At 42.0% G+C, this 23071-nt stretch overlaps 1 protein-coding gene across 1 annotated transcript in view; it reads left to right on the top strand.

Moving 5' to 3' along the window:
• The window catches only part of NSUN3 (NOP2/Sun RNA methyltransferase 3), a 133533-nt gene that overhangs the window by 92763 nt on the left and 17699 nt on the right, over positions 1-23071 (top strand). The window contains exons 4-5 of the mRNA XM_085622334.1: positions 2019-2173; positions 13213-13334. Of these exons, the coding sequence (XP_085478460.1) occupies positions 2019-2173; positions 13213-13334 (277 nt within the window). The remainder of the gene's footprint in view (positions 1-2018; positions 2174-13212; positions 13335-23071) is intronic.

The following is a 23071-nucleotide window of genomic DNA, read 5'->3' as shown; positions in this document are numbered from 1 at the left end:
CCTCATGGGCAACTGCTCTTATTATACCCATTTTTAAAAAGGGCCAACGTGATGACCCCTCGTGCTACAGACCTATTTCCCTGCTAGACTCTGCAGTTAAGATCTTGGGCAGGGTCTTACTTGGTAAACTCAGGGATGCCTTAGATAGCCGAGGTATTTTATCTAATCTGCAATACGGTTTTAGACCAAAAAGGGGGACTTTGGACCAGTGTCTAAATCTTCAGCTTTTAATCAGCAAATATACGGTGGCGAAGGACGGGTCCCTTTTCATGGCTTTCATGGACCTGTTCTCCGCCTTTGATTTGGTCAACCGGTCCAAGCTCTGGCAAATCATGCTGGATCTGGGTATTGACCCGCCCTTAGTAAGTTTTCTTGCAACCTTGCATCAAGATCTATCCGCATCTGTGAGGGTCACACAGGATGGGAAATGCACGAAGCACTTTAGGGCGGAGAGAGGGGTGAGGCAGGGGTGTATCCTTGCCCCACTCCTCTTTACAATTTATATTAACGGCCTGGAAGGGTCTCTGGGGGTCCCGAGAGCTGATGTGCCGCGCGTGGGGGAACTGGTTGTACCAGTTCTTCTATACGCGGATGACGCTGTTTTGTTGGCCCGCACGGTGGGGCTTCAGAGATTGTTGGATGCCTTTGGTACATTCATGGCTGCCCTGGATCTTAGAGTGAATATTAAAAAATCTCACTTTATGGTTGTGGGGAAACAACGTAAAAAGCCAAAGTCTAGATCCCTATTTTGCAACGGGGAAGAGATTTCCAGGGTTAAGGTCCTCTGCTATCTGGGAGTTCTCTTTGATGAGAATGGCTCCTGGGGCCCACAAATTAAACTTAAACGCAACTCTGTAGCCAGGTCCTCCTCAGCTGTGATCAGCTTTGCTAAGAAGCTGGGGGCAAGGCCAATGGAGGCCTTGTTGAAGGTCTATACTGCAAAAAGCCTGGCTATCGCCACTTATGGCGCGGCTCTGTGGGGCTATGTTACACAGGACTTGATTCAAGTTGCAGAAAATAGATTCCTGCGTTCTTTGCTATCAGTTCCCCAATCAACACCTGTTTTTTCTATTCATGCGGAGGTTGGTTTGGGTTATGTTTCTGATAAATTGAAGTTGGCTCCATTGTTATTTTGGGTGAAAACCTGGTTAAACCAGGAAATCTCCCTTAATCATCAGATCCTGAGTGATGTTTTAGCCTTAGATCATGCTAATAGAATCCCCTGGCTAGAGTACATTAGAGTGGCGTTCTCTAGCATGGGGCGCCCTGAGCTTTTTTCGTCTCCATCTCTCATAGTTAAAGCAGATATTGCATGGACCAGGCAGTCTTTTTTAGATAGACTTACTATGGACCGCGAGGAGACGGAACTTCGAAAACCAAATGTGAGAGCACATTTTTTGCTTCTCTCGTCTCCTTCGCTGGAACCCTATCTAAGCATTGTTTCAAATCCTTTCCATAGATTTTTATTACTGCGTTTTAGATTCAATCTGATTCACTACTCACTTGGCTCTTATCCTCTGTGGGGCAAGCCCGAATGCAGCATACCATGCCACTGTGATGACTTTTCATGTCAGGATACGTTGCATTTTATTATGTTTTGCGAGTTTTATTCTGCTAGCCGTAAAAAATACTTACTTCCAATTCTAAAGGAAGCTGGCTTCTCACAAGTTAGACCTGCCCTGCTGTTTCTTCAACAGCTGAGTAGTACTCGCATTATCTTTAGTGTGGCAAATTTTTTGGTGGCTGCTATGCGCTGTAAGGCGAAACAATCTTCTAGCTTGGGCGTCATATGAGTAATTTTCTAATGATTTTTAAATATGTTGCATGTTGTTTTATTATATGGTTTTATTGTAACCATATTTTTTATTGATTATGTCATGGCCTATGCTTTTATGAATTTCTGTACTTTTATGATTTTAACTAATCGAATAAAGTGTTTTTGACTGACTGACTGACTAGCCAACTGCCTTTTTCGTTTTGTGTTGATTATGCATTTTCTTTTGGCTGTGCGTGTTTAGCTCACCTTCACTGCAATGAGTATGATCCTCTGAGGTATCGATGGTTGAAGCAAACACTGGAATCGTTCATACCACCGCATGTGATGGACTCCGTGACAACCACGCAACTAGATGGAAGACAGATAGGCCCGCTCCAGCCGGCAAGATTTGACAAGGTATGTGCCGTGATTCTTCACCAGTGCACCTATGCATAAAGAAAGACAATTGTTTATTTTAAAGCGTCACGGTTTGTTGCTCCAGTAATGGGTTAGAATAGTTTGAATATAACACAAAGAATGTTAAATCTTCGCTGCTAGGAAAGGTATAGCTTAATATTTTAATATTTTAATACCCTTTATGGAAAGTGGTCCTCACCATTTCTGATGATGAATTCACTGTTTTTTATACTTTTTAATTGTAGAAACAAATTTGATAAATTGATTTACAAAGTTATCTCATCCTTTTAATACTCTGAAAATGAAACATCGTTCATCGGATTAAGGGCTCAAGTGTTTATTTCATTGTATTAACTGTTTACGCATAATGGAAATGTTTTATATATGTATTCCCGGTTTAAAGGAAAACTTTTGTTTTTTAAATTGTAGCTTTTATGACATTTTTGTTGAATAAAGATTATACAAACACAAAGAATGCACTATGATAACTAATCTGTTTGTCTAAATAGTTTTTCAAAATGCAAAAAAAAACAAATTGAGTGTTTTTATTTTATTGATTTGTAAAGTCAATAGGGGATAGTTCCTTCGTAACATGAACTGTTGCAGAGTTAATTGTGGTGTAACTTCTCCCACTAAGTAACCAGTTACTGAGAATCAATGGGAGCAGCAGTAAATGTGGCATGGAATCCATGCCTGCTGCCGAGGCGAAAAGGATGTTGTTCTTCAAGGGGGCCTGTCCTATCGATCAAGGGACATTTGTCCTGATGCAAGAAGAAGTGATTGAAAAACTCCCTTAACAGGATTTAAAAAAAACAATGTTTCTATTCGCATTTTAACAATTGCAGCCATCATACAACATTTTTAGAAGTGACAAACATTGACCAATAACAATGTAGGTTATTATTGTGACACATGATGTGTCATTTCCTTGTACCTGTTCTTAATGGGTAAGATATCCCTTTATTAGGTCTCGGCTCGAAGGCTGCGCTTGCGCAGTCTCGATCCGAGATTTAATGACTTGGAGAAGAGGGGCTTGAACCCGCCCCTCTTCTCTCCTGTTCTCCATTGGCTGGCCTCTTCAATGCTGGCCAGCCATTGGAGAAGAGGTCCGTCACTCCAAACAGGCCCCGTCCTTTTCGGATTCGGGGGCGTGTTTTTTCCAAGAAGTCAAATTATCTCCTCCAGCCAATGGCTGGAGGAGAGAAAAGAAAAACACGCCCCCGAATCCGAAATCGCCGCTGCCTTTCTCCGAGGCATTTCTGGCTGACCTCGGAGAAAGGCGGTGGTGTATTCCGGTGCCCTCGGCTTGTTTATTTATTTTTTTGAGGCAAAGATTAAGGAAGTAGTTCAGAATCAGAATATGAAGTCGAGACTCGGACCTGCTTCCCCAACTACACAACTCTGACTTTAACGATACATCATCTTACGATGCTATGATTGTAAAGTATAAGCTATTTATTCTCCCCAAATAGACCATCATATCACACTGCTCGTCCACCTGGCCAATAACGTCACTCACGCAATCGCTTTTTGTCATTGTACACGTAACTAGTTAAACAATCAAGTTCCCCCCTTTAGTTTTGTTCACACAACTCCCCGTTATCGCACAGACGACAGACACTCAAGTGGGCGGGGCTGCGTGCGACAGACAGCAGCGGTGGCGCTCCTCGAGAAGAGCGTGGAGAGGCGTGGCTCGTGGCGGAGAGCTGCGCTGGGGGGGGGAGGGCAGGGGTGGGGCCAGGGAAGGCTGTAAGTTGTGTGCGTGCCGGGCACCCTGGCCGCACTACCCTGTGAATGCATTCCCCGGGCTCGAGAGGCAAGCAGGAGCGCGGCACGGTGCCTGGCGGCAGCCCCGGCGGTGTTGCGGCCCGTACTGCCACCCCTAAACAGTTGTCGTCACCAGTGCCCCGGGAAGCACCGCTGCACAAGCGTGGCCTGCGGCACCTCTCGTACCCTCTGCTGGCTGTCTTCGCGTTACTGCGATTCCTCGCTCTGCAAGTGGGATTGTTGTGCGCCTGGTGCTGGCAAAGAATCGCCCCGGGCATGGCGGCTTGCGGCACTCAAGGGCCCGAGCAGGAGCGACAGGCGGAGCGCGTACGGGCGGCTCACCGACAGGCCTTCGAATGCATCTCGCAGGGTCTGCGCATCGACGAGGAGCGCAAAGGTGAGAGTGCGGGTGGGTTGCGTTGTCATCATAACTTATGCTGATTGATTCTAGGACCGATTTGTTTATACTGCGCTGCCTCATTACCTGCTTCGCCAGCTGAGAACATATTCACGTGGATGTTTTTGCTTTCCAGGTGACGCGAACATTTGACACCGCCCTAGGGGTGTGTGTGTTTATGCGAGACCCGAGATGCGTAGTGTACTTCATTCGGATGTGGGATGTGATTTTATTTATTTAATTATTTAATGTAGCGCGGACATTTACCCGAAGGTGTCAGAGCTCTGTATAATAGAACCAGTACATTACAGGAAAGAAATGTTACAAAATAGAACGTTACAAAAATAAACAGGAAATTAGAAGAGGTAGGGTAAGAGCATAGAAGGCAAGAACACAATATCAAACACAGCAAGCTAGGGTGAGGAATGTATAAGAAAATATTACAAATTTACAATGATGAACTAACTTCCTAGAGGGGTCTGAGAATGAAGGTATTAGTTCTGAAAGTGTCTTTGGAAGAGAAGTGTTAGTATCACCGAGTTCAATGGTGCTTAGTTTACTGACCTCAAAAGGATTGATGGCTGAGTAGGCCTTGCTGGTATTTGTAACGTGCAGATCAATTCATTTTCGTTAACTAGTATGTAACTTACTGAGTCCTCCTGCAGCTGCAAAAATCCACCTACAAGGTAAGTAGCTTACATTGAGGAAGTAGCAGTGTGAGCGAATTAGATGTTCTCAGACTTTGATTGCGTAGCCATGGAGCAATGCTTATACTTGAAGAGGTTTATTTATAAGACACAATGCTTGAAATTGAATGTGCTCTTCGCTATGGAACCGATACAGCGATTGCAGGTGCATGAGAAACATGGTCAGGTTTTTTGTTTCAGGATCAACATCAGTCTGGGATTTTTTGTTCGGTTACTTGTGGAGACTTTCTTTCGAGTTTTCGATACTCAGAAGACTTGGGCCCTTCCTCGAAGCTGGGAATGTTCGGTTTCCCGTGGGAGTCCGGAGCTGGGGTGCGGTGCCGCCTCCTCTGTCAGCCGCAGACCGGGCTGCATGAGTGTGCGTGACCCGTCCTCAGCTCTGTAGTCATCATTACTTTCATTCAGGGGAAAAGTAAAACTACTTCAGAAGGTGCGGTTCTTCTGAAAGACTTTACTAGCTTGTAAAGGTTTACTCCTACAATATATTGAGTGTGAAAAAACCACAAACGTTGAAGAGTATTCTGCCTCACACTTTTTTTTCAGGCATTGAATAAATCATAACAGTGATTCTAACTGATAGGAAAGAATTAAAGACATATACGCTGATAAAAACCATAGAGGACAAGCATTTACAATGCAACGGTCTCGGCATTGTTATTAAATGTTTTAAAAACAAAAACATAAACAAAAATAATGTCATGAGCAATGCCAATAGCTCTAACTTTACCAATGCCGAGACCATTGCATTGTAAATGCTTGTTAAAATTGTCGTATTGCCCAGATGTTTCTACTTCCTGCAAGGTGTTATGTATGAGATCGTGCATCTAACTTTTTGGGAATTGGATAGGCTTCTAGTACAACTCTTGTTGGCTGGGAAGCAGTGCAGGATTGGTTTAGCTACTCTTAAGAGAGAATGGGACAAGGGTGGTATGGAGGTCCCTGACCGGGAGCTCTAATAATTGGCTTCCCACCTCCAGCATGCGGTCTACTGGCTGGATGGTGAGGATAACTGGGGGAGCTAGCTGGCTCTCACGATGGCCACCAGTTGGACAAGTTCATGACTGAGGGAAGAATAGTCCCAGACGCATTACCCCAATTGATATGGATGATGTGGGATAGGGCTGCCGGACTTGTAATACAATGGTAGGAAGCTCCACCCCTGTCTTCACCAAGCCGCACTGCAGGGATGAGGGCTCCCGGATGTGGAGGAATTTTATGGATTCTAATTGGGGAGCATGTCCCGCTCACCTCCTCTCGCTGACACCATGAAGGATTTCTGGTAATACGAGCACAGAGGTGAGAAAGGGAGCAGGAGGGGAAATGTCTCCTCTGGCACTTTCTGGTGAAACAGTGTTTAACTTTAACATATTATAAATTCAATCCAAGAAAGGGACAACAAACATTTTCTACCTCTAGGTACATTAATCGCCCAAAAAATCGACACAAATAAAAGTCAGGAGGAATGGGGGATAATAGTGTACTATTACAGGTTTGTTTTGTAACGCCTACAGGGGTGGTGCTTACATCCCAACATTTTCTGTAATGACCTCCTGAGGGGACTCTCAATCCTCATAGAACAGATAGTAGTTCGGACACCTACATTTTGGGCCTTGGTGGGAATTTAATATTTTTTCTATTTTTTTTATTGGGGGGTTATGGGAGGAACAGGGCCTCTATCTTCCGGGGAAGGAACTTTAGGGAAAGGGTGAGGTTTATGTTATGGAACTGTTTAGAGCTATGGGGTGATTTAGGGACAGGTGGAATAGTGGAGGAATTTGGGCTGAAGGGGAAATTGGGTCAGGTTTAGGAATGGTGTCAGGTGGTGGAATGGGGTCAGAAGGAGGAAAAGTGCAGGTGTGATGGGAGCACTGGTGTCAGAGGAGGCACTAAGAGAGACAGGATCTCTCGCAGTGGCAGACATGGCAGACAAATGCCGCCCAAGATGCCAATCACTTGAACCAGTTGCTGACTGACACCAAGAATGACATGCAGTAAGACTGCATGCCCCACAGAGAGGTTCTTACGAACCTTCAGTGCCTCCTCTCACACCAGTGCTGGCCGGATGAGACCAGGGGGAGAAGTGCCTGTGGCGAAAGTACCTTGCTCTGGAACCAATCTATACCTGACTGAAGAGGCCTTCTTTCATTATCGTGATGAAATGTCAAATAGTGACCGTTTCCGGCGCGCCTGATACTGACGAAGGCGACTGCCGAAATGAGTCTGTGTTTAGTGCAGAGTTCAATAAAGAAATTGTTTGAACTCACCACCGCATTAGTTTGTGCGTATGGTCGGCACAAATTATGAAGCACTGATTTTAAGCACGGGCTCACCCCGTGCCAAAGAGGCACCCTCTCGCAAGTGCATTGACTGTGGTGTGGAAAGGAGCTTGACAAGCGAAACATGTTACTGGAATAAACCATCATGTGGCAGTTGTACAGACTCTGAGTGATCGCTTTATTGAAAAGGATTATTGATACTATGTCCGGCTGCAGCGATCCTCTGCCAATGGGCGAGGGGAGACAGAAGTAGCACTGCTTTGCAACTATATATATATATAAATTATATGTATGATTGGGACTGTTCGTAAACAATAAATATATTTTTTCATAAAAATTGATCTCATTTTTAAAGGCTCTTGATTTGTTTTCCACTGCTTAAAGGTTAATGCTCCACAGGGGCGTAACATACACCCCCGCAGCACTTGTGTTGATGGAGTATTATATTAACAGTGTAAAAATGTAAATATTTTGAAAACCCATTGATCTTTTATGGTTCAGATCTTTTTATCAATGTATCCAGGGACAAATACTCTTACCTAAATCCAAACGCCGATGAGGTAGAACAGTGGGACATTACACAGTGGGAGAACAGAAGAAGGAGGCAAAAGGTAGTTGGACAATTTAATGTGTGTGGCAAGGTGTAGCGTCTGTTTTCTCTGTGTCGTCACCCAATACATTGAGCAGCTGCAGTGGTGGGCACTACGGGAGCTAGGACAAATAGCACTGGGGGACTGGCACCATCTGGCCTCTCTACAGACACCAGTGAAGACTCTGGAGTAAACAAATACAACCTTTGAGGCTAGGGGTTCTGGGAGAGTATGAGGAAGAAGAAGGGCAATAAGAGCTCAAGATGAGAGATCCAGGCTCCAGGTCTTTACGGGATTGATGAAGAGCATAGTGATAGATAAGAAAGCATTGGAAGCGCTAATCAAGGGACACAGTGAGAAAGTATGCAGGAAAGAAATCACGAGGTGCTATAAGGACAAGGTCAGCTAGAAAGTTGATAAGGAAGAGAGGGTGGGGTATAAAAGAGAAAAAGAGAAAAGAGAGGTAGGATTGGAGAGGGTGAGAAAATGGACGAAGGAAATACAAAGCAGATAGCATAAAAAGAGGAGAAAAAGGGAGAGAAATGCTGCACAGGAGATCGGAAAAGCATAGTGGAATGATTTCGACGGGATGGGAGAGAAAAAGTTGGAGATAAAAGTAACAGAATAGAAAGAAAAAGGCTGGGATGAGAATGAAGAAAAGATAGGATGCTCAGAAATAATACAAAGGAAGAGACAGAAAGCAAGAGCGAGGAAGGAAGTTTGAAAGAGAACGAGCAGTGGATGCACTTTTGGCAAAACTGAACGATGAGTGGGCCCGATGTATATCATGACAGGAGTCTGCATCAGGAAACCCACCTAAAATAGGGCAAACTTTCCCGACATACTGATGGCAGGGACCCTGTGGTGAATAGACCTCCACCTATGATAGGCTGCCAGCAAACTAAGCCCAACTATTAAGCCCACCCTCCAGGGTTACTTATAACGGCTGTATTGGTAACAGTGGCGTAACAAAACCCCCGCAGCCCCTGCAGTATGGCGGGTCGCTAGCCTGAGACCTCTTGACCGTCGCGGAGAACAGAGGGGGGCCCCCTCTATGTACTTTGCAGAGGGGGGCCTCAAGTTTTGTTACGCCACTGATGTTCCAGCAACTTTTATCTTCACCTCAAAGCTGTCTCCTGTTTAGTCACTAACACATGATCCGGTCAGCTAGGATGAATATAGAATCCCTATTTTGATGCCCCACACATTTTTGTTCTCTAAGTGGGTGAATAATACTGCCAACTTAAAATTGTATTACAAGTCATTAAATGTTAGATGATGCATTGCACTTTCAAATTGCTTCTTCTGAGTTACATACTGAATCATTATTTTATAGTATTAAAAACGTTTGTGGTGCTTCGGCAACTAGATGTTGAAGTTGTGTTCAAACTAGGATGTAGTAGATGAGCTACTTAGAAAGTAAGGCTTGGTTTGTCTAATTGTTTAGATAGTTGATATTTCAAAATGTGCATCAATGGATATACACTGTTTCATAAATCTTGAGTTACTTAGCTTAGTATTGTGTTAATTAATCACAAGTTACCATCTTGTATCGATCAATCAATCATGGGTTTATTAAGTACAACTACTCACCTGAGAGGGTCTCAAGGCGCTGGGGACGGGAGGGCGCAGATCCTGGAAGTTCACGGCAATAAGTGAAACTACTTACCCGAGAGGGTCTCAAGGTGCTGGGGGGTGAGGGGGGGCGCAGATCCCAGAGGTTGACGGCAATCAGTCGAAGAGCCAGGTCTTGAGGTCCTTCATGAACTTGGAGAGTATTGGTGTCTGTCAGAGGTGGAGAGGGAGGGTGTTCCATGCCTTGCCCATGAGGAAGGAGAAGGAATGGCCTCCCGTTCTGGTCTTCTTGATGTGCGGTACTGTAGCGAGGTAGAGCTGGGCTGAGTGGAAGGATCTGTAGGGTGTGTGGAAAGAGAGGCAGTGGTTCAGGTAGGCAGGTCTGGTGTTGTGGAGGGCTTTGTGGGCATGGGTGAGAAGCTCGAAGATGATTCTCTTCTCGACAGAAAGCCAATGTAGTGTCCTCAGGTGTTGGGTGATGTGGTGTGGAACGTTGCGGGCTAATCTGGGGGTGGCGCTCTGGACGTTTTGTAGTTTGCGTGTGAGGTTCTTGTTGATTCCAGCATAGAGTGCTTTGCCGTAGTCCAGTCTGCTGCTGATTAGGGCATGGGTGACAGTTTTCCTGTGTTCGAAGGGAATCCAATTGAAGGTCTTTCGTTGGAGTTGGAGGGTGTGGAAGCAGGAGGAAGAGACAGCATTGATTTGGCGGTCCATTTTGAGTTCGGAGTCTAGGACGATTCCAAGGTTGCATGCATGGTCTGTGGGGGTGGGTGGGTTCCCAAGGGCGGGGGGCCATCAGGTGTTGTTCCAGGCGTTCAGTTGTGAGCCCATGATGAGTGCTTTGGTCTTGTCCTTGTTTAGTTGTAGGTAGCTGTTGTTCATCCGCCTGGCGACTGCTTCCATTCCTTCTTGGAAGTTGTGTTTGGAAATGTTGAGTTCATTGTATAGGGAGAGGATGAGTTGGGTGTTGTCTGTGTAGGATACAATGTTGAGTCGGTGGGATCTGACGATGGGTGCGAGCAGGGCCATGTAGATGTTGAACAGGGTGGAGCTGATGGAGGATCCTTGGGGAACTGATCTGATCTGTCTGCTTCCTCTTTTGTTTTTAATGGTAATCTTTATTAAATTTAGATATCTCTTTAAAAGTGGCATTCTCAAAAGTAGTCATCCTCCCTTGTTCCATGTAGGTTCCATTGAGTTCTAGTCTGAGCTGCTTCTTCACAATTAATTGAACAACACCAGATGCATTTGGTAAATATGATGTCACACTTCTGGGTATGTGTCTCTGATGCCCTGGTTGATCACTTTCTTCATCAAGTATGCAATTCATTTATTGTAAATAATGGAAACCACAATATCCAGGAAAGATACCTCACCCATGTCATTTTCTGTGGTGAAGGAGATGTTGAGATGTTTATTATATAAGTATTAAAAATATTCTTTGATAATGACTTCCCAAACCATTAAAGCATAATCAAGGAATCTGAACCACAATAACATCTGTTGTATGCATATTTTGGCTTCTTCTGACCAGGCTTGATCATTCCTATACCAACTCATGAATATGTTTGCATAAGGAAGAGCAAGCCCGATACCCACTGCTATCCCACATTATTGTACACATATTCCTTCACAGGTCTGGAACACATTTTTATTGAGAATAATAACAAACCATACCATTTAACATCTTAAAGTGGGCTGTGTAACTGACCAATGAGTAGACAATTTGCCACATTCCTTGTGCATGGCCAATGGAATGCATATATTCTATGTAACTATGGTTACACAGATATAATGTGATAACTAGGGAAGTTTTGCAAATGTTTAGGTACTTCAATGACATCACTTTCAGTTACAATGTCTGCCAAAAGATCACATTGTTATCAAACTGCAAATGCTACAAATGACACTCACTGGATCAGCTCAGATAAAATGAAAATGTTTAAAAAAAATCATAAGCAGGTACTGAAGAATAGAATTCCTTTGTGCTGGTGGTCATGGTAGGAGAAAGCCACATCCAGTACAAGATGCTTTCCTAAGTGCTGAGTTGGGCCTTTCTTTAATGCCAGTGAGTACACGTATACCCATACTTCGATATGGTTCAATGAACTAATCTGAGAGAGTCTCCTTCAATGGGTACTATTAGTTACAGAGAAGTCTAATCTTTCCCTCTCCGGAAAGGATATCCTTCATTAGGGATGCAGTGTTCCACTTTAGTATTTGCTGACAAGGAACACCATGCTTGTTATCAAGAGATCTCTGATGTCCAGCTCCATTTTTGTTGTTCTTATGCCACGTAGTTCAGCATTATGCCTTTTGTTTAGGGCAGTAATATATAAAACAAGCAGAGTGCTGAAAAGACAAAAGAACAAGAAACAAGTATGTAACTATTTACAATAAAGAGGTGGTTTTGTGGGAATCGGGTATAAAGCCAGAGCGGAAAAATGTGGGTTCAGAATTTATCTGCATTCCATATTCCTGTAATGCATGGAAACAACTAAATCAAGCATTGCAATTTTGAATTGAATTTAGTTTGGATTTAATTAAATGGAGCCATAACACTTGGGGCCTGATTTAGATCTTGGCGGACAAGTTACTCCTTCACAACGGTAAAGGATATCCCGTCCACCGAAATATATATCCCTTAGGATATAATGGGATTTATATTTCAGTGGATGGGATATCAGTCACCGTTATGACTGAGTAACTGATCCACCGAGACCGAAATCAGGCCCTACGTATTTTTGTATTTGTAGGTGCTTGTCGGATTGTGGGGGCTTAGTTGGGTCAGCTGAAGATTTATCTTTAGTTATTGTCCTTCCAGTTACATTTTCTCCTCTACAGAAGGGTTGGCTCTGAATTTTGAGAATGCAAGTAGACATCTGACCTAGGTCGTTTGCACGTGACAGGGATAGAGCTAGGTGGTCTTAATCATTCTACCTTCTGACAAGTTTCCTCTGTCTGTTTTTGACCTCTGACACTTTCCTTTTGTATTTGTTCAATTTGCTTTTATATGATGGTGCTTCCCATTCTTCATAAGGTAGACAAGACTGGGCTTTTGAGTTCCATGTTTTTCAAAACATCTTTCATTGAAATAACTTTTTTAGAACATCTGTTATGTTAACATATAAACTGAATTGTTCTATGTGATTAATATTTTAATAAAGCCTATAAAACTTATTTTTGTATTTAAGTTTCGACCTTCCTTAACATCTTGTACATTTTTTTAGTTTTTTAATATACCTTTTTTATTAATCCTTTTCTCTCTCTCTCTCCCTCCACACACACACACACTCACACGTATATGTATTTATTTCTATGTAGATATATATATATTATATATATATACTATATATATATATACATATTAAACGCACACAGATAAACAACGTACAAAATGCTATTTGATGATATGCTGTGCATTTGTGCACGACAATGCCTTTTACTTAGCAAAAATGCATAACCACTAGAGGTGTGAATTTAACAAGTTGTTTTATTTCTGATGTGTTTTGTCAAAGTATCCTTTCTGTATCATTCTGTAAAAATATGCGATGATAAAGTGTGAATTTCTATAACACCTCATTCATCATTGTGGACCAAAGACCCTAAGTATGATTATCACATTCATTTTAAAAAAGCGTATCCCAGTCATGTAACTATTATTGAAATTCCTTTCAGAGATGCGAATCAGTCAAAAATCTATTTCCCTTATTTGTTTTTGTCATAGGTGTTAGTGGATGCACCATGTTCAAATGATAGAAGCTGGTTATATTCCTCTGAAACCCAGCAAGCTGCACTTCGAATTGCTGGAAGGAAGGAGCTCCCAGTTGTCCAAATACAGCTGCTCAGGTGAGGTACACAATCATGGTTGTTGGTGAAACATTAAAATCTCATCTTTTCAAACAGTTATTCTTGAAGAGACTTTAGTAGATCTGTCATGTGGATAGCAGTCACCTTCGTTAATCACTCCACAAAACTTTTTAAAAAATCCCCTTCAGATATTTAATAACCAATCAACATAAATAAGGTTTGTCATCATTTTTGTGTTTCTTCAATGTCTAGTCTGCATAACAGGTGGTTCTCAATTGCCACCTTCATCTCACTTCTCTCATGAAAGGAGGATCCCAGGAACAGGAGATTTTGTTTTACATCTGATATTTTTGCCCCGTCACATTTTTTGGTAATCTATATTAAACCTCTTTTCGTGTTCTTTCTTCTTTATTTTTCTTTATTTGCAGCTGTTTTTCTTTTTCATTTGTATTTGCCTCTCAATTGGATTTTATGTTTTGAATTTTATTTTGAGATTATTCATGACTTGTGCTCTTTTATTGCTTTTTGTTTGTTTACTACAAGGAGAAGTCCTTTTAGAGTAGAGTTTGTCTTGAGTACAACAGTAGTGTATTTGAACTGGCTAGTATGACGTTTTTGTACAGTAGCTCTTGTCTAAACATTGCAATTCTTACTCTGATGCCTCTGCCAGGTATTTTGCCTGGAATACTAAATCTGAGACAAAGTACGGTTCTGGGTGCATAGATGTCAATGGTTCACAAATGTTTACCTCTGTGGTAAGAATTTGAAGGCTAAGCTGCCTATTTGAGTATGATATCCCAGTTGATCATGTATTTTGTCAAGGGGATTTTTGTTTTTCTCGTTATCAAATGGAAAAAATCTGGCTTTGCGATATTACCGTATTCCGAAGCGTTTTCTAGTGGTCTCATTTAAAAGATTATCTCAACATTCTTGCCGAGCACCTTCACTAGCTTATGCAACCAGTTTTAACGGATCCTCAGCATTATGAATGCAGTCAGTTTTTCAGTTTGCCTTAGTGCTTCAAGCTTTTTAATTGGCCTAACAAGTTGAAGGGCATGGAAGAAGACACATTGTTAACCTGAATTTCAGTTTTCACATCAAGCAAGTTACATTCCCATGTGAACTGTATTTTGATGGGCTGATCAAACAGTTTTTTTAATCTAGGATTATACACATTTTACTTAACAAAAAGTAAAAGAAGTCCATTTTGGAATACATTTCTGAAAACAGTAGCAGTGACTATGTTGCCTCCAGTACAAGCTAATTTGTATCTATAAACTATAGCTACACAGAGAAGAGAGAAAGCCTTCTCTATAGCCAAAAGGGCGGAGAGGGGTTCCTGGTGAGGATATGTCCTCCCGAACTAAACTCTGTCATAAAAAGTACCCCACAAATTTATAAACAAAAGTTATTTATAAACAAGAAATGGATGGGAATTGAGAAATAAACCTTTCAGTTGTCAGCCACTCAGTCGTGGGAAAGGAGGCAATTCCTTTTTATAATATAACCCTCACACACTCTAGTAGTGACATGTTTCATCATCGGGTTCACCCTGACTCCTAAAGGTCAGGATGGGCTCAACCATATTTCAGGGAGCACTTAAAAGAGAAATGGCCAGGAGGTATAAAGATTAAAACTCCTCCTGCAGGTCCAGGTATCCCTCTGTTAGTGGAACAGCAGGGGATATTACCATTTTTAAAAAGGAGATATAGATCGACCTATCTACGAAGCTAGGGGCCCCCACAAACATGGGAAGATCTGGGTCAGGTGGTAGGGATATCATAGACTGAGTGTGGCATTGTAATGCTTGCACTTGTGCACTGTACCTATTGTGTCGATATGAGGTTGTTGCCCGTGTTGTTTATTGTTATTATTGTGAAAATAATAATTCATTTGGTTATCAAGGAAAACAAGATTTGGGTGTTAAGGAGTTAAAGGAGAAATTAAGTTTTGTAAAGGGGTTTGATATCTCAAAACCCACTAATCATTGTTAAGATATTGTGGTAGGCTTGCACTCATGCGTCAGACGCATCTACAAGCATCCACAGACTGCATGCATTATACTGCATCCTCCTTACATCCTCATTAGTCTTCAATAAGTCCCTGACATGTTAAAGATCAAGGACCTCAGTTATGGGGATTTCAATGGATCTTTCACTGGGTTTGCCAGTAGGCAGTACCCCATAAGGGTACAAGTAAAAAGTCCTTTACCCCATCACTCTGTGCATAACCATAGCTTTCATAAAGCCATGTAGAGTACTTTAGTCCTAATGGTATGGTGGCTTAGCTCCATAAGAACTAGGAATGGAACTGGATGGGAGCACTATCTGTCCATCTTTGTCTGATGGCCTAGAGTAGAAATGTGTAAGCAACATGACTAGGGACCTATCTAAATTTACGTTATGTGTGGTATGGGTCATTTTTCATTTCAAGAGCTCCAGTTGCGTAGTAATATCCTGCACTTGGAATTTCACATTCTTAACCCATTATTACAGAGTATTTCGCTGTAGGAATGGCCATCTAGTTATACAATATTTGCATACATTTCTTTCATTTACATGAAGAACCCGCTGCTAGCTGTACCCAGAGCCGCTTGCAAATGTATTCCATTTCTTACCATTATTGCTACTTAAGATACCGTTAGCCATGTTAACATGATACTTTCGCGTTAACTGCTACCCTGCTTCTAATTCTATATTTTGTTTTTTTGTGGTTACTCAGCTTCATTAAAATGAAATTTGTGGACCTTAAAGAAACAGATGAGTTTCTTGGCAATAGCTGGTCTCAGGGATCTTTTTAATGGTTTTATATTTTTAACCATGTTTCATAGTCTCCACAGTTCATGCTATTTAAAATCTACAGCAAGAGAAAGGTCATCTGTTTGAGTGTTTGTAACTCAAACCATGATGAAAACGTCTCCAGACATTTGGAACATGGTGTGTAATTCAGGCTGTCCCAATAGCTGCACATTCCCTTTCAAGAGAAACTTAAGTTGAAGTGTATTTAAATGTGTTCAGATTTTGACAGGCAAGTTATCACAGTTAAACACTGTATCGTTTTTTCCCTGTTATAACAGTAAAACTCCAACCTCAAGAATAAAAATAAATGTTCCCAGTTTGTGTGTGCCTCTTGAAAACCCATTGTTACTTCTATCAGCTAGGCCGTTTAGCGGTTTCAGATGATGAGAAAGTTGCTGTACCTACTTTGCCTTGTCACTGGAGGATTGACTATTCTGTTCCACAAAAGCTAAATGCATGAGCTTCGATTTTGGCACTAGGGATAACCTTGCATCAACATATGTATGTATAATTAATTTTCCTATGGTTGAGATACATAAAATCCTGAAGCTTTCATTTTAGACTGCCAAAAGAATCACTTATGGATCCAGAGAGACAATAAGGCAAGCAATAGCTTTGATTATTGCCCAAACCTCCTTCCAAAAAAGGTCCACCAAATCTAGAAAATTTTCCATCTACTTCATAATTTCCCCAACGTACATTTGATGAGAAACTTAAAGGGGGTATGCTAGTACCTATACCAACATAAAAAAATGTGTTATCTATGCTAGCTATATCATGGCCATATTTTCATGTGTTGAACGTATGAGGCAGTATATACTTCTCCTTTTCTCATTTACTGTACAATGTAATCGCTTGTTATGTGATACAACCAGAGGATCTGATTTCTTACCAAATGCTATTTAACAACGAATTTAATGTGGGGGTGTCCCTTAAACGTTCCCAGTATAGTTGTATTCTTGCCACTGTTACACAGAAAGTCTACACACCAAATTCTCTCAAGTTCTGTATTCTGAAGCTGTAGCTTGCAGTGCTCATATTCTTGGGGGGTTTCACTTATGAAACGTTCACAAGGGAAAATGCAACCCTTCTTTATCTTAGGTTTCATCGTTGCTTTGTACAAACTTACTTCAAAGTTATGGCTCTTTTGTATGGGTGGAAGGGAAAATGGATATGCTGTGACCTTAACTATTTTCCTTACACAGTCTAATTAATAAAAGTCACAACAGCTTGTCATGCACAATCTTTGCTATTTTACGCTCAAGTAATCACTAAGCCTTCTTTATCTTACTTGAAATTCTGTCTAATGCCGGGGCGATCTGTGATGCTGCAACATAATGATCGACATTTGGTGCTGATAGCTCACTGCTGATGTGTGTAATCAAGTCTATTCCCGAAAATGGGAGATAGTGGATATATTTATATGAATTGGTACAGCCCTGACAGTATAACGGAAACTCCATTAAATTATCTTTTAGACTAATAATTCTTTCAAATAGTGAGACCTCTTGATTGTTATCGCGAACTGGCACTTAGGGCTTGTGTTTGTACAGGGAGTGATGCATTTTCATGATGAAGACCACCAGATATCTTAAATTAAACGGTGCCATTGGATGATATTTGTCTAACATATTAACCTCTTGAGTGCCCATGACGAGATGGTCTCGTCATGGGCCGCGGTTGCGCTGTGCCCATGACGAGACTATCTCGTCATGAACCCCGCCCGCTAATGAAAGGGCCGGCACAGGGCGGGGAAAGGGCGGGGCACTCAAGGGGTTAAGGGTAGAATATTTGCCACTTTTATTTTAAAACTTGCTACAAGGTGTAAATCATCCACCCCCCTTTCCCCAAATCAAAAATTTAGAGAGGGTATGCTTTGGTTATTCTGTAGTCAAGTTGTTATTAATCCTCGAACACACGTTACCCCTGCATGGGCAAAAGCTTTTGGGGGTTAGAGGCAGGCTTGACACATTTTATTTGTGTAAAAATCTCCCTCCCTGTTCACTCGAATTCACTTTTTCATGTTGCACACGGACCCAAAATATTCCAAACCCTTAGAGAGACCGCATCAGTCAACGTGGTCAGCTTATAAGCATCAAGTGATAATATTGCTCATGAAGTTTATATGTTGGTGTTGTTATGGGAGTCCATAAACTGAACACTTCATTGATGTTATCAAGCGTGTCTGCCCCAGTTGAATCATGTCGGATGTGGGTAATTAGATTGTTGTAGAAGTCTGTTTTCACTGCTATTATCGTTCCATATGAATAGACAGGATTAGGAGCCACCAAAAGCATTGGTTTCTACATGGATACTGTTTAAAAGTTGTTTTATTAATGACCTTTGGTCACTTAACATATATTCCATATATATATATAGCAAATAATTCAATACAGTGAAAGTCCTTCACAAAGAACAGTAGAAATATATGATATGACCAATGGTGTGATAAGTCCATAGAAGAGGATAGTGCTAAGCAAGAAAACATGACGGGTGTGATCTAAGGAGTTTTGGCCTCTTCCCCAATTAATCCTTCAGCATAGTGTGACTCGATGCTGAGCAGCGTTGGAATCAGCTGTTTCTGCATCCTCTGTTCCCTGGGACCGCGAGGACTTACCAGGCTGCCACCTTGACTGCTTGTGCTTAGTGTTGCAGTAGTGTTTGCGAGGACTACAGATGCCAAGTGGGTTGGGCCACCACTGCCTACAGGAAGCACTGGAAATACAGACCAGCTGAGGATAGCTGCAAAGTGTGGCCTAAACCAGAGACATCATTTCATCACCAGCGAATGTCAACGGTAGGCCTGATTGGAGGGTTGAGAAGATTGTTCTCAGCTGCCACATTGACCGACTGAAATTACCTGGGAGGCAGCGAGGTGGTTTGGAAGGGGGACCCTCCCACAGCCTGATCTTGAGCTCCTCCCCCCTCCCCACCCCATTGATAAAGCCCCTGACTGGCTGTTCTACCCTGTTTCTTTGAATTGGACGGCCGTATCCCCTGTGTCTCCCTGATAACGGAAGGGCCCACTGGGTGGTGGTTGCTTGAGGTTGGAGGAAGGGCAGCACAAGTAGATGGCACCTGCCGTGCATGAGTAAGAAGGTACACACCATCAGTAGTGAGGTAGCCATATGCAAACTTGCCACCTAGTTGTTTCCTAGGGGCTGTATCCACAGGCACAACAGATCTTTACTTGAATACTGGTCAGAAGGAGAGAAATCAGGCAGACAGAGCAGCAAGTGGAACCCCGTTGTATGCTGGAGCCTTAAGCTAAGAAGGCTGCCGAGGGAGCTGCCGCTCCAAATGTTCCTGCGGGATCCTGAGGATTAGCCAAGTATGGTATTTAAGACAAAACACCCAACTTACAGATTTCTTCCTTTGGGAAATCCTGATGGTTCTTGAAAGGTCAAAAGACCTTTGCCACTGTTTAAGAATGGAACTAGTGCAGAAACAGCAACAGTCAAATGATTAATATTCAGTCACTAATGAGAGGTTCAGTCAATGATGAGAGGTTGATGAAGTTTTCTACACCATTATTTATCTTAAAGTATTAGTATTTTTTGTCGTCTTTATTCAGATTAGTCAGTTTACAGAAATATCAATAAAAGATTGATTAGTGAAAGCATAAATCAATATAAAGTGTTCCATAAAGGACAATTGTCACTAAGCTAGCTTAGGAACCTAATCTACCCTAAATCAAACCCATGAAGAGTTCTTTTCGGAAAAGAGAAAGAAGATTCAGAATATAAGTAGAACTTCCCATAAAGAGTCAGTCATTCTGGAAACTCAGCCAAGTTCCTTACAGCTGCAGTTGCAACCGTCTATAATAGGATGATTTTTGCAGTAGCACTGATCAGAAAAGGGTCTTTAGATAAAGAAACAATAAAGTCACCTTTAGCAGTAGCTGTTGGCAACAGAAGCAAAAGGACCAACTGTCCGGTAGAAGAGTCGCATGGTAGGGAAGAGAGAACTCCTTCCTAACTAGCTAGGAACACTCATTAATATAAAATCACACAATAATGTATCGAAACTAGTTAGACGTTAGCTCCTTTCATCCAATGGAAAACGCTTATTCAATGATGTCGTCAACTTCCGATGTTTCTTCTCCTGATTCCCACGGTAAACATTCACGCCAATATAGTGTAAAACATTGTTTCAGGAATTTGTTACATGGAGGATTCTCATGAGAGCTTTCTTACCTAAGCTAAAAGATGCGTTCTATGCCCATTGTGAATACAAAGCAAGTCGGATATGATGGGGCAAACTAGCAATAATATTCTGTGAAGCATTCATAAAATATATCTAAATCATTATTTATTCAAGCAGTCACAGCAAAGCTCTTTGTATTAAGGTAGGTGATCTAATATGATGTGATGAGGCTAAAGAAACACAAGCTTGAAGTCAGCACATTCTTTAGTAAGTTGCTGGTGCTAGGCAAAATGTTCTAAATAAGCATCTATTAAACTGTGAGCAAGAGTCGAAAGAAAAAAGTATGTTATGCCTTACTAAAGGGGCACATATAAGAATAATTGCCTGGTACAGAAAAAGTCTACATCATTTTCTAAGCACTTTAATAAACACGCTTTCCCCTATATGTTCATATGAGTAATTAATATATTATTTGAAGCGTTTAATAAGGATTCTTTCATGTTATAAAGCAGGCACAATTTTCTATGCTTCATTTTCTCTGTAAAAACATTTCTGCAGCAGTTTAAACACATTCTAAAGTGCAACTCTAACATGGTCTGTAAGTTAAATTTACATATTAGAAGTTATTTTCTCCATTCCTGATGAGCTGTAGAGAGGTTTCAGGCCTTGTATTTGTATATCGAGCAGGATGTGATATTGGGTCCTGAATGATAAATTAGGCTGTGGGGTTGGCCAGAGATAAATATGCCGATTATAGCTTTATAATGAGGAAGGATCACCCAAACAAGTCACAGGGCACCCTCCTGTTTTAGTTGCTGCAAACATGGTGAAGCCCAAGCCTACAGGTTCATAACAACAGACTAAAGTGGAGACATAAACAGAACCTACGATGGAATACTTTCCTCTAATTGTGGCTCAGGAGTTGGGTGCAAGAGAAGCCCTAACTGAGGAAACACAAGCTACACCTGCCATCTTCTTGGCAGTGGTTCTTAACCGTTTGACTTCTGTGGACCCCCACTTAATCATTTTTGGAAACTGGGGACCCCTAGTGAATCATTATTGGAATCTGTGGACCCCCCCTGAATCATTACAGGACGCCTGTGATCTTGGCCTAAGCCTTTCCGGTGATTTGAACCACAAAATAGCATACAAAAAATGCCGAAACACGCATCCATCCATCCATCAAACAAATACCCAGATAATGAAATATTTAATTTAATTCAGAAAGACACTTTAAAAAAAATCAATGGAAAGGTTACAGCTTTTCTAAATTCAATTGGGGCCACTCATTGTCCATACTATATCCTATTTGATGCATTTGCACTGTTCCCATGAATCAATGTGAGGATACTAACTTTTAGACTCCAATTTCAAATTCCTTTACTTTCACAGAACGTATTAAAATGTTCTACTTTACATTTTGCTACTTTATGTATATGCACATTATTAACCTGTTAATATTATTTAATTTTGTAAGCAGTCGCGGACCTCCTGAGGAGGTTTCACGGATCCCCAAGGGTCCCCGGACCACCGGGTAAGAAACCCTGCTGTAGGATATTAACATCAGCAAAGTGGCCATGAATGTGTCTCTTCTTTGCCAGGACCTCTGAAATGTTGTGGATAGGGTGACCACAGCAGAATGGCGGATGTCTGTGACTGAAGATACGCTCTCTATCGTTAAAGACACTGTGGCCATATGGGTGGACTAATAAAGTGCCTAGAAGACCACATAGAAGATGCGGATGGCCATGAGTGAAAAATAAATCTGATGATTCTGTGGATTCCTAAAGAGGTGACTGGTTCCCATCCCAAGCCTATTGACCCTTAGTTTATGGGTCTCTGAAGAAGAGCTACTGTATTGTGTTGGAGTGTGCTCACAGACCACTAGTGCTGAGGCCCCTTATCTGAGGCCCCCGAAAAATTATCATTGTGATACCTTTCAATTATGCAGATTGAGGCCCTCTTCTGGGCTGCCCCACAAAGGTGAGGAAGTCCTTTTAAGTCTAGGAAAGTGGCTCCTTTTGCAGACTATACCATAGAATTCCAGCTATAAAGGAACACATTTATTGAGGGTCAAACAAAAACGTAAGGCCATGCCACTTGATTATAAAATGCTGTTCCCCGCCAAATTGTAAGTAGTCCTCCACTGCAAAACCTATTTCTTCAACATCCCCCAAGTCTGCGTAGAACTAGGTTAATGAGAGGAAGGCCCTGAGGCCCCGAGTCCAAGACAGTGTGCATCGGATACCTCAGGTTGGAGGAGCTTGAACCATCTGGGGTTGGGAGGAGGAATGTTCAGCAACAGCAGGGTTGACAGAAAGTGGGCAAGGGCCCAACGCAGATTGATGGAGACTGAACTGGTTTATCCTGGAGACATATCCCTCACTGGTTTATCCTGGAGACATAGCCCTCTGACTAAGGACATGTATTGAGGTACACACCATCTACGATCTACAGTGACTAAGATTTGGAAGGGGACTCATGGGATGAGTGTGTCTTTCCTCTGTTTCTCTCTTCACTGTCCTGGGTTATGTCGCTCCTCTCCATTCCTACTTAAATGTCATTGGTTTGCTGTAAATGTGGCCAGGGGACTGAACTTCAACTTAATAGTGGCAAAGAGATGGCAAAGCAGGAGCCGTTGGTGGGCAGGAAGAGGTTATTAGTTGATTCACAAATGCTTGAGTTCCAGCGGCATGATACTGAGTGGATCACTATTTCCTTCCATGATGCCTTGGGGAACTGAGAGAATGTTGTAGATTAGTGGGGTGCAGTTGGTTTAGTCTTTTAAGCAGAGTTCATTTTGATACTTGGCAAGATGCTGCAATATCAGGG

The sequence above is a fragment of the Triturus cristatus genome, chromosome 8 (assembly GCF_964204655.1).
Source record: "Triturus cristatus chromosome 8, aTriCri1.1, whole genome shotgun sequence".
Lineage (NCBI taxonomy): Eukaryota > Metazoa > Chordata > Amphibia > Caudata > Salamandridae > Triturus > Triturus cristatus.
Note: the sequence above shows the minus strand (reverse complement) of the source record. Positions and strands in the feature narration are given on the sequence as shown.